Raw genomic sequence first — 14,361 nt, 5'->3', positions numbered from 1 at the left:
CCAGGAAGCGATGGCTCTGATTGATTCATCCAGCGCTACTCAGCCAATCAATGCAATTCTTGATAAACCAATGCGAGGGTTGTAATTGGTTCATCCAGCTCTGCATTGATTGGCTGAGCAGAGTTTGAAGAACCAATCAAGTTGTGGAGGCGGGATTATAAATTGGCTAAACTGCGGCATTGTTTGGCCAATTCATGAATCCTGCCTCCACAACGTGATTGTGATGCGATAAACAAGGAGGCTCTATAGGGAAACATGAGCTACAAAACCTTGCCACAGTATAAAGCACGCAGCTTTTTTTTTTTCTTTCAACATCGCTAATGTGCAGGAACCCGAAGGAACGCAGAGGCTTCACATACATGCGATTTGTAGCATCTCAAGAAAATCCTGCGATTTTTGTTGGCCTTGTGAAAGAAGCTTAAGATTTGTAAAAGGTGTAAGTGTTACCACAGCGCCAAACTCGTCGTCATTCTCTAATTCCCCCATAATTCTTGCATATTTATCATCATCATCATTATTTTACCATAGCGTCCATCCTGACAGCACACATGGAGGTTCCCCCTCTTGAGCTCGTTGCGACAGTAAGAGGAGAGTTCTTAAGGCCACCTCCCACCATCCATCTCCAGTGTTTCTTCCTGTCCCAACGGACACAGAGGGAGTTCTCCAGGCCGGAGGATAGACAAAGGTGTTCCTACTCACCAACCAGGAGTCCAGGATCTGGCCCATTCAGGCAGTCAGGAGACCGCGGGACCCACGGCAGGTGCTGCTGCATCTTGCGCTAAAGTCCCGGCGTCTAGCAGCAGCCGGCTCGCTTTGATGACGCGGTGCCGCACTGTGTGGAATGACATCAGACAAGCTGCTGGCGGCGTCTCCTCGCTAAAAGGCACCAGGTTCAAATCCCTGGAGCTTCCCAGCAGGATTCAAGCTCCACAGCACCTCCAGAATGCCATGGAAAGTGTGGATGGTGACAAGGGGATTGTGCCAATTGTAAGTAGTCCACTTGGGCAAATCCAAAAATTGGTGACTATTGTATGTTGGTATGTTGGTATATTGGCTTCTCCTATTTTAGGAGGAAGCATTAAAAGCGAAAGGGGATAAGAAAAGAATAGAAATATGCGCTTTATGTACAGAAAGGCTGGATGATCGCACAAAAAAGCCAATTTGTTCTGATTGCACGGTGAAAATAGAGTTTATTGCAAGGTATCCGATTAATGGTCAGGGAAGAAGTGCAAGCGGAGCAGTTATCCTATCCCCATCCTATTACGCGGGATTACATACTATCTTCACCTGAACCATCGGAGGCGGACTATTCAGAGGAAGAATCATCGGAATTTTCAGTGCCCACTGTAATGGATGATAGTGAGAAAAAATATTATTTCTCCAAGCAAGACCCGGATTAATTAATTACAGCAGTACAAAATACTATGGAAGTGATCGAAGTTCCTCAACCCAGATCTATACAAGACAAAATGTTTGGGGGTCTCGGATCCGACGAAAAAGTGATTTCCAGTAAATTAAAGTAGCTCATTATGGAGGAAAGGCATAGGGCAAAAAGTGGTCTATCCATTCCTAGGGACTTGAAGGAGAGGTTCCTGTTCGCACCGGAGGATACGGTGCTGTCGGACACGATCCCAAAAGTAGATGTGCAGGTAGCGAAGCTGGTCAAAAAGACTTCTTTACCATTTGAGGACGCTTCTCAGCTAAAGGACCCAATGGATAGAAGAATTGAGGGGTTCCTTAAGGGTGCATGGGAATCAGCAACTACTGTAATAGAATCCAACACAGCAGCTACATCAGTAGCAAGATCCATGTATTTATGGCTTCATCAGCTAGAGTCTCACCTAAACATAAAACGTCCAGAGAAGAAATTCTAGAGTGTATCCCTTTACGTAAAACAGCTACAACTTTCCTAGCTGATGCTTCAGCTTAGTCCATGAGGTTCGCTGCTAGGAATGCAGGTTTAGGGAACTCCACCAAAAGAGCGTTGTGGCTTAGAGCCTAGTCTGGAGAAACGGTATCGAAAAATAGATTGTGCTCAATCCATTTTCAAGGTGAATATCTGCTTGGCCCGGTTCTGGACAAGATCCTGGAGAAGGCAGGTGATAGAAAAAAGGGGTTTCCGACAGACTATTTACCAAGGAAAGCTTCATTCTTCCGGAGAGACACATACCAATGCAGATGGAGAAGCAAGGGGAAAACGGGTAGGTGATCATACCAGACAGGAGGCAGGGGCAAAAGTTCCAGCTTTATCCCTAAGCCTGAATCTAGCTAGAGCAACAGGTTTGGTAGTGGGTAGACTCTCTCAGTACTCAGGTAGATGGAACCAGATTTCTGGGAATCCCTGGGTACTAAGGGTGATTGCGTCGGGTATAAAATAGAGTTTTCATCCGTCCCCCCTCAAATTTATTTAACTACCCCGACGCAAACCCCTCAACTTCAAGAATGATTAGCCATTGTGCCAGTCCCTGTAAAGTCCCTAAACCAAATGGGTCGTTTAGGGTTATACTTAATTTAAAATCCCTTAATGATTATTTCAAAAAATCCAGATTTAAAATGGAAACCATTTGATCGACAATTCCGTTAATAGGGCCTTCCTATGTTATGTGTACACCGGACCTGAAGGATACCTATTACCATATATCCATTCACACAGCTTCCCAAAAGTATCTCAGATTCGCTGTTGAATGGTGCAATTTCTCACATCTACTTTATTTGTTTGTCTTTTGGCATTTCGCCCACCTCTAGGGTCTTTTAAAAAAAAAAATTATGATTGAACCGATCTGGTTTCTGAGAGAGAGGGGGACATTAATATAATTCCCGATCTGGACGAGCTTCTAATAATCTCAAAAGATATTGGTTCTATGGAACCCCATTTAGAGCAGACACTTAATATCCTTTTGTATTTAGGTTGGATTATTAATTATGAGAAGTCCAGCCTAAATCCAGATACCAGGAAATTCTTCTTGGGGGTCCTGCTAGACTCCGTAAGAGGCTGTTCCTTCAAACCAGTATCTAAAATATCAGATACTATTCTTTCGGTGGACAGATTTAAAAGAAAGAACCGAGTCTCCATAAGAGATGTGATGAGGGTCCTTGGGCAGATAACAGCCTGCTTACCTATGGTGCCATGGGCACAGTTCCACTGTAGGCCCCTACAGCAAAAGATCTTATCTATTTGGGATAGAAGTCACTCCATAGATAAAATATTTAAATTATCATACTCAATGAAAAGGTCCCTAAACTGGTGGTTGTCCCCTTCTTGACTCAGGAAAGGAGTCCAGTGGTCTCTGTCCCCATGCGTATCTATTAATATGGATACAGTCCCTAATAATGCTGCCTCTCAAGGAAGACCTTCTGTCACAAGGTCCGGTGTTTTACCAGGAAATCCACTGGTTGAAGTTAACAGCATGGTTACTAAGAGGCAAAGATTAAGGGACCAGGGACTATGACACAAGATAATTAACACACTCTTGAAGAGTCATAAGAGCATTACCTCTGGTATTTATTCCAGAGTATAGGAAACATTTTGACAAAGGTTTTAGCCCTAGGACCTTCCATGTACAAGTAGCGGCCCTCAGTTCCCTTTTTGATGTCAGCCTCATAGAGAATAGATGGGTAAAAAGATTCTAGCAAGGGACAGATAGACTTAGGCCTTAAAAAACATATCCATTAACCCTTTCCAATCCACTGTCTGACATCTTCCAACATTCTGATTAAAGCCTGTACAGCTCCGATGTCAGAAGACGTCCGGCAGGGTATTCTTACTGTATATTACTGGCCGCTCTGTTGCAGAGAACCTTATTTGAAGGTATTGGAAGACCGTGTAGTATTTAGGACAGACCATAATTTTTTTCCAAAGGTTGTATTCTCCTTTCATATGGAGCAGAAATACTTCTGCCATCTTTCTGTCAAAATTTTAAAAACAAGAAAGAGCAGCACCTACAGAATTTAGAAGTGCGTTGAGCAGTTATGGCATTTAGGAAGTCTGATAATTTTTTTCTTCAGTTCCAGAGATACAACAAAGGCAGGGCAGTATCAAAGGACACTATAGCAAGGTGAATTAGAATAGCAGTACAGGAAGCCTACAAGTCTAAAGGTTTGTCAGCCCCAGAGGGGATTAGAGCACATTCCACAAGGGCTCTTGCTTCCTCATGGGCCGAATGCAGGGGTGCGTTGGCAGAGCAAATTTGTTAAGCTTCGACATGGTCTAATGTTCATACCTTCTCAAAGCACTATAGATTAGATCTCCAATAGGGAGCTAGCCGTCGAGTGGAAGGTCCTGCAGGCAGTGGTCCTCCCCTAAAAAACTTGGGGATAAGGTATTACCTCCATCTGTGCTTTCAGGATGGACGCTATGGTAAAACTGGAATTATTCTTCCCATTAATTCCTTTTCCATGAGTCCATCATGACCGCACATACATTTCCCATCTTTATAAAATGAATTGTATGTATGTTGTGCATGTGAAGGTAACATAGTGTTGTTTTTTTCAGCAACAATAAAAGATTGGGCCACATATCCATTGTGATGATTTGAAGTCACTGGAGATGGATGATGGGAGGTGGCCTTCAGACCTCTCCTTCTTCCTGTCCCAACGAGCTCAGGCAAGGCAACCTCCATGTGTGCCGTCATGATGGACTCATGGAAAAAGGAATTAATGGGAAGAATAATTCTAGTTTTCTGTGATATTGTATCTTGGCTTTTTCATCGCATGACATTTATTAAAAAATAAATTTTGGAACACAAATTGTTACTATATTCTATTGGGTAGATTACTCGTTCTGAGCTGTCATTCATGGTCTCACATTGGCTAGAAATCTAATGATCCCACCCTCTCTCTTTCAAAAAGCAGTCAGTGCGGCGCTGCCTTCAGTATAGCCTACCTGAGTTCCCTTGATAAAGCCTGTGAGGCAAACATGTTGGGAGAGAACGTGTTAGATGTTGGGAGGGCATGTGTTGAATGTCAGGAGGGCACATGTTAGATATCGGGAGGGCATGCGTTAGATGTCAAGAGGGCATGTGCTAGATGTCAAGAGGGCATGTGTTAGATATCGGGAGGGCATGTGTTGAATGTCGGGAGGGCATGTGTTGAATGTCGGGAGGGCATGTGTTGAATGTCGGGAGGGCAGGTGTTGAATGTCGGGAGGGCAGGTGTTGAATGTCGGGAGGGCAGGTGTTGAATGTCAGGAGGGCAGGTGTTGAATGTCAGGAGGGCAGGTGTTGAATGTCAGGAGGGCAGGTGTTGAATGTCAGGAGGGCAGGTGTTGAATGTCAGGAGGGCAGGTGTTGAATGTCAGGAGGGCAGGTGTTGAATGTCAGGAGGGCAGGTGTTGAATGTCAGGAGGGCAGGTGTTGAATGTCAGGAGGGCAGGTGTTAGATATCGGGAGGGCATGTGTTAAATGTCAGCAGGGCATGTGTTCGATATCGGGAAGGCATGTGTTAAATGTCAGGAGGGCATGTGTTAAATGTCAGGAGGGCATGTGTTAGATATCGGGAGGGCATGTGTTAAATGTCAGGAGGGCATGTGTTACATGTTTTTCAGATTAGGTTTAGGAAGGGCTCAAATGTGCAAAAAATGATTATAAATAGCTAGGTGTTGTGGCCGTCCTTTGTGGTCTGATAGAGGCCTCTCTCACGTCTCTAGCCTCTGTCACCACTGTGATACATAATCAGCATAGCAGTTCACTGGAAGCTTATAATTCGGCTGTTTCATAGGACCTCTGTTAACTGACACCCTGCACATCCCATTACAGGTTGCCAACACTTACATCATTTCCCCAAGCACTGCATGCTGTGTGACTATATTAGTGGCTAAAGACCATTGCCCGCACAGCCTGCCTAGCAAGGTATATATTTAGTTCATTTATAGACTCAGTAAGGATTTAGTTCAACCACCTACTCCTCAATTTTAGTGTCTACGTCTGTTTTGAGCACATATATGTCAATAAACTATATCAAAATAATAACGACCACCTGTCCGTGAGTGACTGTGTGAGTTACATGCTCCACCACCTGATCACATGGCAGCAGGTCCTTCACTTAAAAACCTGCAGAGTCGGACAGCAGCCGTGTGCTTACAGCACCTGTTATGATATCGCTGTCATGTGATCAGTCCCCTGTGTGGGAGGAGTCCAGGGTCACAAGACCAGGGTTGATCAGTGTGAGCAGGACTCTGCTGTGCTGCCTGTGATCCCTGCTGTATGGGAGGAAAAAGGTTTGTAGCAGAGCTGTATGTGATGTACATGTAGCAGAGCTATGTGTGTGTGACGTGCATGTAGTAGAGCTGTGTGGCACATTGTGCCGCTGAAAACACTAGTGCGATAATTTCCTAATAATTACTAGTAATTTTATGTTAGTCTCTTTTGGTAGGATATAACCATTAGGGTATTGTTTTGTCCTTGGCAATTTTTTGGAAATTATGCTTATTAGGCAACATCTTAAGAATGAGACTTCTAAGTTTTAGTTTTACATCCACCCCATGACACATTAGCACAGCATTAGGTAGAAGCTATGTCCTTTCTGCCTGCTGGGGGAGGGGGATAGTTTAATTATAACTACCCTTTACCCTAGTCAGAAGGATGAGCTGTGATCTCCTCAATTATAACTGTGTGACAGGAGCTGTGTGATCAGAATCAGTAACTATGATAGGAGTGTCTGTATTCCCCCTTAGGCAGTTTCTGTGGTATACTCCATGTAATAGCATCACACAAACTAAGAAACTAACTAGCTTTAGACAGCATAACCCCAAGTAGATCGAAGCTGGTCAGAACTGAGATCACATGGCCATCTAAGGAGAAAGAAGCCAGGATTTTCACACAGAAAGAAATAACTGAGCAAGGTTTCACAAGCTCACTTATATATACTGGGAAATAGCTGAGTAATAAATGAATTTATAAAAGTCACCATAGTGGCCTTTTATAGGAAGTCCGTCAGCTAATTTTTGCCTATTAAACTCAATATACTGATGCATGAGTGACTGAATGATGATTAAACCTGCACCATTAGCTCTGTGCACTGTGGATTCCCATCTACAGATAAAACTGCAGAAAGGCTTCCCGCATCATATGGTAATTAGCCTGAGACCATACAATGGGCGGTTCACATCTGCCAGCAGTCCGAGCGCTCTTCCTCCCTCTTCTGCTAAAAACGCCCTTTTCTATGTTTCTGTATGTGTCCAGTAGGCAGATTAGGGCCACAATGCGTACGTTTCTGAACATAGGACAAATGGGTATCCATTTTGGGGTGCAAGTCTTCATTTTCATGTGTACTAGAGAAAAAATACTGTCTTTAAAACGATATATTTGTAAATATCTGAAATTTTATTTTTCCCCTCTAAATTGCATTAACTTCTGAAAAAAAACTTGTGTTTTCAAAATACTCATGACACCCCTCAGTGAATACATTAAGAAGTGTATTTTTAAAAATTGGGTCATTTATGGGGGTATCTATCATTCTGACACCTATGAGCCTTTGCAATCTTGGCTTGGTGTAGGAAAAGAAAATGTTCCTCAAAATGTCAACAAATAATGTTACATTTGTACATCTCCTAAATTACTTAAAGAAAACCTAAAGTTTTTCAAATGTTCATCCACAATAAAGTAAACATATAGAAATATATGTATGGACTAGAGATGAGCGAGCACCAAAATGCTCGGGTGCTCGTTACTCGGGACGAAATTTTCGCGATGCTCGAGGGTTCGTTTCGAGTAACGAACCCCATTGAAGTCAATGGGCGACCCGAGCATTTTTGTATATCGCCGATGCTCGCTAAGGTTTTCATTTGTGAAAATCGGGGCAATTCAAGAAAGTGATGGGAACGACACAGCAACGGATAGGGCAGGCGAGGGGCTACATGTTGGGCTGCATCTCAAGTTCCCAGGTCCCACTATTAAGCCACAATAGCGGCAAGAGTGGGCCCCCCCCCGCTCTGTCAGCATAAAGATCGTTCTCCTCTGCCATAGCTGTAACAGCTGTGGCAGAGAAGAACGATGTTAGCCCATTGAATTCAATGGAGCCGGCAATACAGCAGGTTCCACTGAAAGCAATGGGCTGCCGGCGTGCGCGGGATGAATTGTAGGGAAAGGCTTAAATATATAAGCCCTTCCCTGCAATTCATCCAGAAATGTGTAAAAATAAAAATATATACCGTATATACCGGCGTATAAGGCGACGGGGCGTATAAGACGACCCCTCAACTGTCACCTTATACGCCGGGAATACAGCGGAGCAAAGAATAAAAATCATTACTCACTTCCCCCGGCATTCTGCGGCGCTGCTGCAGGCTGTCGCTCCCTCCTGGTCCCCGGCAGAGCATTGCTTTCTGGACGCAGAGCTTGAAATCCCCACCTTCAGAAAACACACATGCCTTCAGCCAATTACAGCCAATGACAATGATGTCATTGAATGGCTGTGATTGGCTGAAGGCACGTGTGTTTTCTGGAGGCGGGGATTTCAAGCCCTGCATCCAGAAAGCAATGCTCTGCCAGGGACCAGGAGGGAGCGACAGCCTGCAGCAGCACCGCAGAACGCCGCAGAACGCCGGGGGAAGTGAGTAATGATTTTTATTCTTTGCTCCGCTGTATTCCCGGCGTATAAGGTGACAGTTGGTGGGTCGTCTTATATGCCCCGTCGCCTTATACGCCGGTATATATTTTTATTGTAACACATTTCTGGATGAATTGCAGGGAAGGGCTTATATATTTAAGCCCTTCCCGACAATTCATCCCGCGATCGCCGGCAGCCCAATGCTTTCAGTGGAACCTGCTGTATTGCTGGCTCCATTGAATTCAATGGGCAAACATCGTTCTTCTCTGCCACAGCTGTTACAGCTGTGGCAGAGAAGAATGATTTGTCTTCTATATGTTCTCAATGGGGTCGGCGCTGCTGCCGCCGGCCCCATTGAGCGCATATAGAGAAGAGAACAGGAATCGCAGATCGCACATAGGTGCGATCTGCGATTTCTATGGCCTAAGAAGGACCGTTGGGGTTCTTGAAGCCTAAAATCAATCCTAACACTCTCCCTATAGCAGCTCCGGCACCAGCAGCACTTTCCCTGAACTATGTCAGAATGCATCTGTGGCGAGCCGCGGGAGGGGCAGATTTTAATACTCGGGTGACACCTAATCTCGCCAGCCACTCACTGCAGGGGGGTGGTATAGGGCTTGAACGTCACAGGGGGGAAGTTGTAATGCCTTCCCTGTCTTTCTATTGGCCAGAAAAGCGCGCAAATTTCTCAGGGAAGAAAATGAAAGTAACTCAAACATCACGTGGTACTCGTCTCGAGTAACAAGCATCTCGAACACCCTAATACTCGAACGAGTATCAAGCTCGGACGAGTACGCTCGCTCATCTCTAGCATGGACCCAAATAATATAGTGGCCACTGCAAGGGTGAAAAACCTCACAAAACACACAGAATGTTCCTTGGAACACTATGGGGGAGATGCATTAAAATGTCTAAAAGAAAAACTATAGCAACCAATCAGCTCATTTCATATTCTGCTATTGAAAAGTGAAAGCTGCGCTCTGATTGGTTGCTGTGGGCAACAAGGGCATGTCTGCTTTTTTAGACCATTTCATAAATCTACTCCGATGTAGGAAAACGCCTCAAGACTCTTGGCGTTTGCATCTTCAGCTTCCTTTCTGGCTGAATAGCCACAAGAAACTGCCTAGAGGGGAATAGAGATTTCTTATTAACTCTTGTGATTCCAGCTTAGAGGACTTGGGAAGTCGCTTTCTGAGCTCCAGATTTACTGCTATATAATAATATCATCTTTGTGGCCCCTGATTTGCTGCAGCCGCCATGTGAAAATGCGACATGCCTTGACATCAAGCATGGAGCAATGGCCTTGATTTAGGTATAAAAAAAGAGAACACAACATCTACACTTTATTACCTCCTCACCGGTATTCCCTTATTATCTCCAGTAATTGTTTTATTCAAGGGGTTTTCTATTATGTTACATTGTCTGGTCTTCTCTCCATTCAGGATCCTCAGCTGATATCTTCTATATCAGAGAATTTTCCTGATTGACCCAACGAGGATGGAGAGGAATCGGGACAAGATGGCGGAGAGTATATTCACCCTCACCCTAGAGATACTCTTACAGCTTACAGGAGAGGTGAGAGATTCTGGGGAAGACGTCACGTTACATCATTATTATCTGTCTGGGATGATTTAGTGATCATGCACTAAGCAGGGGGTTGGACCCGATGACCCTGGAGGTCCCTTCCAACTCTGCCATTCTATGATTCTATGTTACAGAAGTTCTCCGATTTTAGAAAAATGGTGCAATGTTGGGAAATTCAATAAAATAAGCTTTACGTAACTATGAGCGCTTGTGTGTTGGCTGATCGTTGTCGTTTGTGCATAAAAATGTAAGTTGGTTGGCTGCACATTTCCCCGTGTAATGTTAGCTGTATGTTGAAGGACAGCTATTACTAATGATTGTTTGCACTAACCTGAGATCATCTACCCATCTAAATAGACCATTGTTGATCAGCAGTTGTAAGCACAGCCAGATCATCTGTCTCTGAAAAGGGCCCTAAAGTTGTTATCCCACCAAACTAGTTAGTCTGTTCCACAGTATGGGTAATAGCTTGCTGATTGGTGGAGTCTAATCACTGGGACCCCAACTGATCCTGAATTCCCTGGGGGTCCTGAAGTGCCGCTTCACTGATCACCAAGAGGACCACCAGAAATAGTTAAGTTGAAGTGAATGAATCAGTAGAGTGTATGCTTTCCCGCTGCCCGTACTTTAGGACTGTGTTTCTCAACTCCAGTCCTCAGGGACACCCAGCAGGTCATGTTTTCAGGATTTCTCAGTATTGCACAGGTGATGTAATTATTGTTGGTTCCTCAGGCGTTCTTACTATAGGAAATTCTGAAAATATGACCTGTTGGGGGTTCCTTAGGAGTGGAGCTGAGGATCACTGCTTTAGGACATGTTGGAGCTCCATTCTTGGGATCAGTGGGGGTTCAAGCTGTCTGAACCTCACAATCAGAAAGATATCCCTATCGATATGGGAATAATTAGGATTGGTTGGTCATCATCTTTTAGGCTTGCTTTATTCAGTTATCTACACTGTTTTCATTCTTGTCTTGATACAGAGAACTGCTTTAATAATTGTTGGACATAACTGGAGACATGAAGGACTCTGGGAATGTCTGCAGTGATATTTATAGTTGTATCTCCCCATAAACAGGATTACACGCTAGTGAAGAAGACTTCTAGTGATGGCTGTCAGGCCCCGGTGTCTGATGGATGGGGAAGACCCCTGAGCCCAATCACAGGACTCCCACGTCACCCCATGATACTGGAGGAGATCAATGAGCAGAAGATCCTAGAACTCGCCAACAAGATGATTGAGCTGCTGACTGGAGAGGTGATGCTGCTGGGAATGCTGGGACATTATACTGTAACGCTATGGCGATATAGTGTGTCTGGGTGATGACGGTATCATTGTGTTGTTAGGTTTCTATAAGGTGTCAGGACATCACTGTCTATTTCTCCATGAAGGAGTGGGAGTATCTAGAAGGACACAAGGATCTGTACAAGGACGTCATGATGGAGGACCACCAGTCCCCCCCATCACCAGGTAATAGACAGGACTAAATCCACACGGCCTTTATTATTTGTATGTAGAGAATGAATTCAGTGGCTGTCTGTGTTTTCTGCAGGTAGATCCAGTAAGAGAACAGCAGTGGAGAGATGTCCCCGTCCTCTTCTTCCACAGGATGATCAGGTAGATGGAGAGAAGGTCTCATAAAATCTCCCCTCTGGTTTGTAGGACGACTGGGAAGGTCTTGTGTTCAGTCTCATTATATGACTGATACTTGTGTAATGAGAAAGCTGGAGATGGCGGGATTACAGCCGACCGCAGACATTAGATCTCCGCATCTTATCACTATGTTCTGGTTCTGGAGACTTCTGGTTGGAATAAAGAAGCAACAGGTTGGAGTTATACAGGAGACCTGCAGCTATTTGGCCCAGATCACTACTGCTGTCATGTCATTCCGGCTCCTCATACTAATTAATGACCTTTTCTGGCCATATAAAACCTTCCACACGACTTCTTCAACTGTATGATGACTTTTACAATATTTATTTCACAGCTGGTGAAACTGGAGGAAGATCCGATCCCTATTGATGCTACAGAGACACGTGTGAGGGGGGATCAGCCGTGTAAGGAAGAGATTCCTACAGATGACCCCCCAGGTGAGACTACATGTACAGAAGAGTCTGCGTTGTCGGGGTTTTCAGCTCTATATTCCCTTATTCAGCCAAAGACAATGTTAATTTTTTTGAATAGCACATAATGGAATAAATGCTTAAGGGAACATTTAAATCACATGAAGTGTAAATCTATCAGTCTCACACGTGGAGACTCCAAATAGCAGCCCTTTTTAAATCCATATTAAAAAGCAGTCACAAATTGGAGAAAGAATTGCACTGCCTATGACACGTTTCGGACCAACACTCAGTCTTTAGTCATAGTGTATGTGAATCTCCTCTGGACAACCATTTCTGACAATGGAGTCACCCCACATCATACAGTCACAGATCCGTGGGCGGCCCATGTACCAGCAATATAGTAAAATACCTGCATACACAAATAATACCGTCTGGCAGGAGATTAAGGCCTCATGTCCACGGGGAAAATCGGGCCCGCTACGGATTCTACATGTAGAATCTGCAGCGGGTCCCTCCTGCCCCGCGGACATGAGCGCTGAAAATAAGAATAAATGACAATAAACTCACCTCCCATCCGCTCTGTTTCTTCTCTTCGCGGCGGCGTCATCTCCTCTCGTCGCGGCCGGATCTTCATTCTTCGGCTCGGCGGATGTGCACGATGACGTCGGTGACGTGCCCCGCGCATGCGCCGGGCCGAAGCAAAATGATCCGGCCGCGGCTGAGAGAGGATGGTGCGGCGCCGAAGAGAAGAACCGGAGCGGGTAAGTAAAATATGATTTTTGTGTCCCGTGGATCCGGACGGCTTCCATAGGCTTCAATAGAAGCCCGCGGGAGCCGTCCCCGCGGGAGACCCGCATGAAAATGGAGCATGGTCCAGATTTTTTCATGCTCCATTTTTTTTAAAATCACTTTTATTGACGATCCGCGGGTATTTATCTACCCGCGGGTGGTCAATGCATCCCTATGAGGTGTGGATCCGCGCGCGGGAGAAGAGTTAAAATCCGCTGCGGATTTTAATTCTTCTTTTCCCCGTGGACATGAGCCCTAATAAGACAACTACAAACGCATCAAAAAAGTCGTGTGCATACTAATACAACTAATAACATTATTTCCTTTCTAAGGTTTAACCCTATAGGCACCGTGTTTACAGATGGAAGATCCGATGTGCCACATGGTATCCTTCCAAGAATATGTTCCAATATTCTTACAGACCACAAATCATATATTACAATTTGTGTATTCTTTAATTTCAAAATTATTTAACGTATCCGAATATGTTTTGGCTGAACTCCAGCTGTAGGGTTAATAGGCATTGCTCCTCTATTTAATCTGAGTTGTGGCACTTCCTCTTTGCCTGAGAATTGTTGTGTGTTAGGTTCTGACACTCACCTTTTCTAGGTCGCCTACTTTTGTGCGCTCAATCTGTCTCCTTGTATATATTTCCATGAATGTCTGTCCAATGCCATTCTTTCAGGGATAATTAGACTCTAGAATCCAGCGCAGGGTCGTCCTTAACAGGGCGATTACCTTGCTTGTAGGTAGGGGTCTTCCTACCTTTCCCTTTGCAGCCAAGGGTCAGTCTCTTACCTCTCATTGCCTGCTAATAGTCTTTCTTATTAACATAATAACAGTATGTTAGGCTGAAAGGAGACAATGTCCATCTAGTTCAGCCCATTCCCCACCTCCCCATTGTTGATGTAGAGAAAGGCAAAAAAAACTCCATTGCTCATGTTCTTTTTAAAATGGTTTTCCATGGGAGATAGGCATATACTATGACTAACGACGAAGTGTTGGTTTGAAATCGCTTTTTGCAAGGCGACCTGTAGTTTGCATTGATACCCTTTTAGGTAACATATAACTTTTTGATAACTTTTCATACACCTTTTTCTTGGAGTGACCAAAAAAATGCAAATCTTCCACTGTGTATTGTTTTTTTCTGATAGAGACCTAAATAGACCTTCATGGATATAGTGATACCAATTTTTAGTTTTGTTTTATATTTTGTAGTTAAGTTTTTGCTTAGTGTCTGTAAGAGGCAGACTTCATTCACTGGTATTCAGCTGTTCTCCTTCAAGATCTGGGAATACAGAGCTGGCTCTGGACTCTGCCTGTTACCCATCAAGGAGGGCAAACAGACTGGTGTTAACCCTTCTATTGCTTGCTTGACCC

The 14,361-nt window shown here is 44.3% G+C and overlaps 1 protein-coding gene across 1 annotated transcript in view; it reads left to right on the top strand.

The window, feature by feature from the left end:
- The window catches only part of LOC136624367 (oocyte zinc finger protein XlCOF7.1-like), a 160,077-nt gene that overhangs the window by 133,227 nt on the left and 12,489 nt on the right, over positions 1 to 14,361 (top strand). The window contains exon 6 of the mRNA XM_066598333.1: positions 12,114 to 12,216. Within this exon, the coding sequence (XP_066454430.1) occupies positions 12,114 to 12,216 (103 nt within the window). The remainder of the gene's footprint in view (positions 1 to 12,113; positions 12,217 to 14,361) is intronic.

This window comes from Eleutherodactylus coqui, chromosome 4 (assembly GCF_035609145.1).
Source record: "Eleutherodactylus coqui strain aEleCoq1 chromosome 4, aEleCoq1.hap1, whole genome shotgun sequence".
Classification (NCBI taxonomy): domain Eukaryota; kingdom Metazoa; phylum Chordata; class Amphibia; order Anura; family Eleutherodactylidae; genus Eleutherodactylus; species Eleutherodactylus coqui.
Note: the sequence above shows the minus strand (reverse complement) of the source record. Positions and strands in the feature narration are given on the sequence as shown.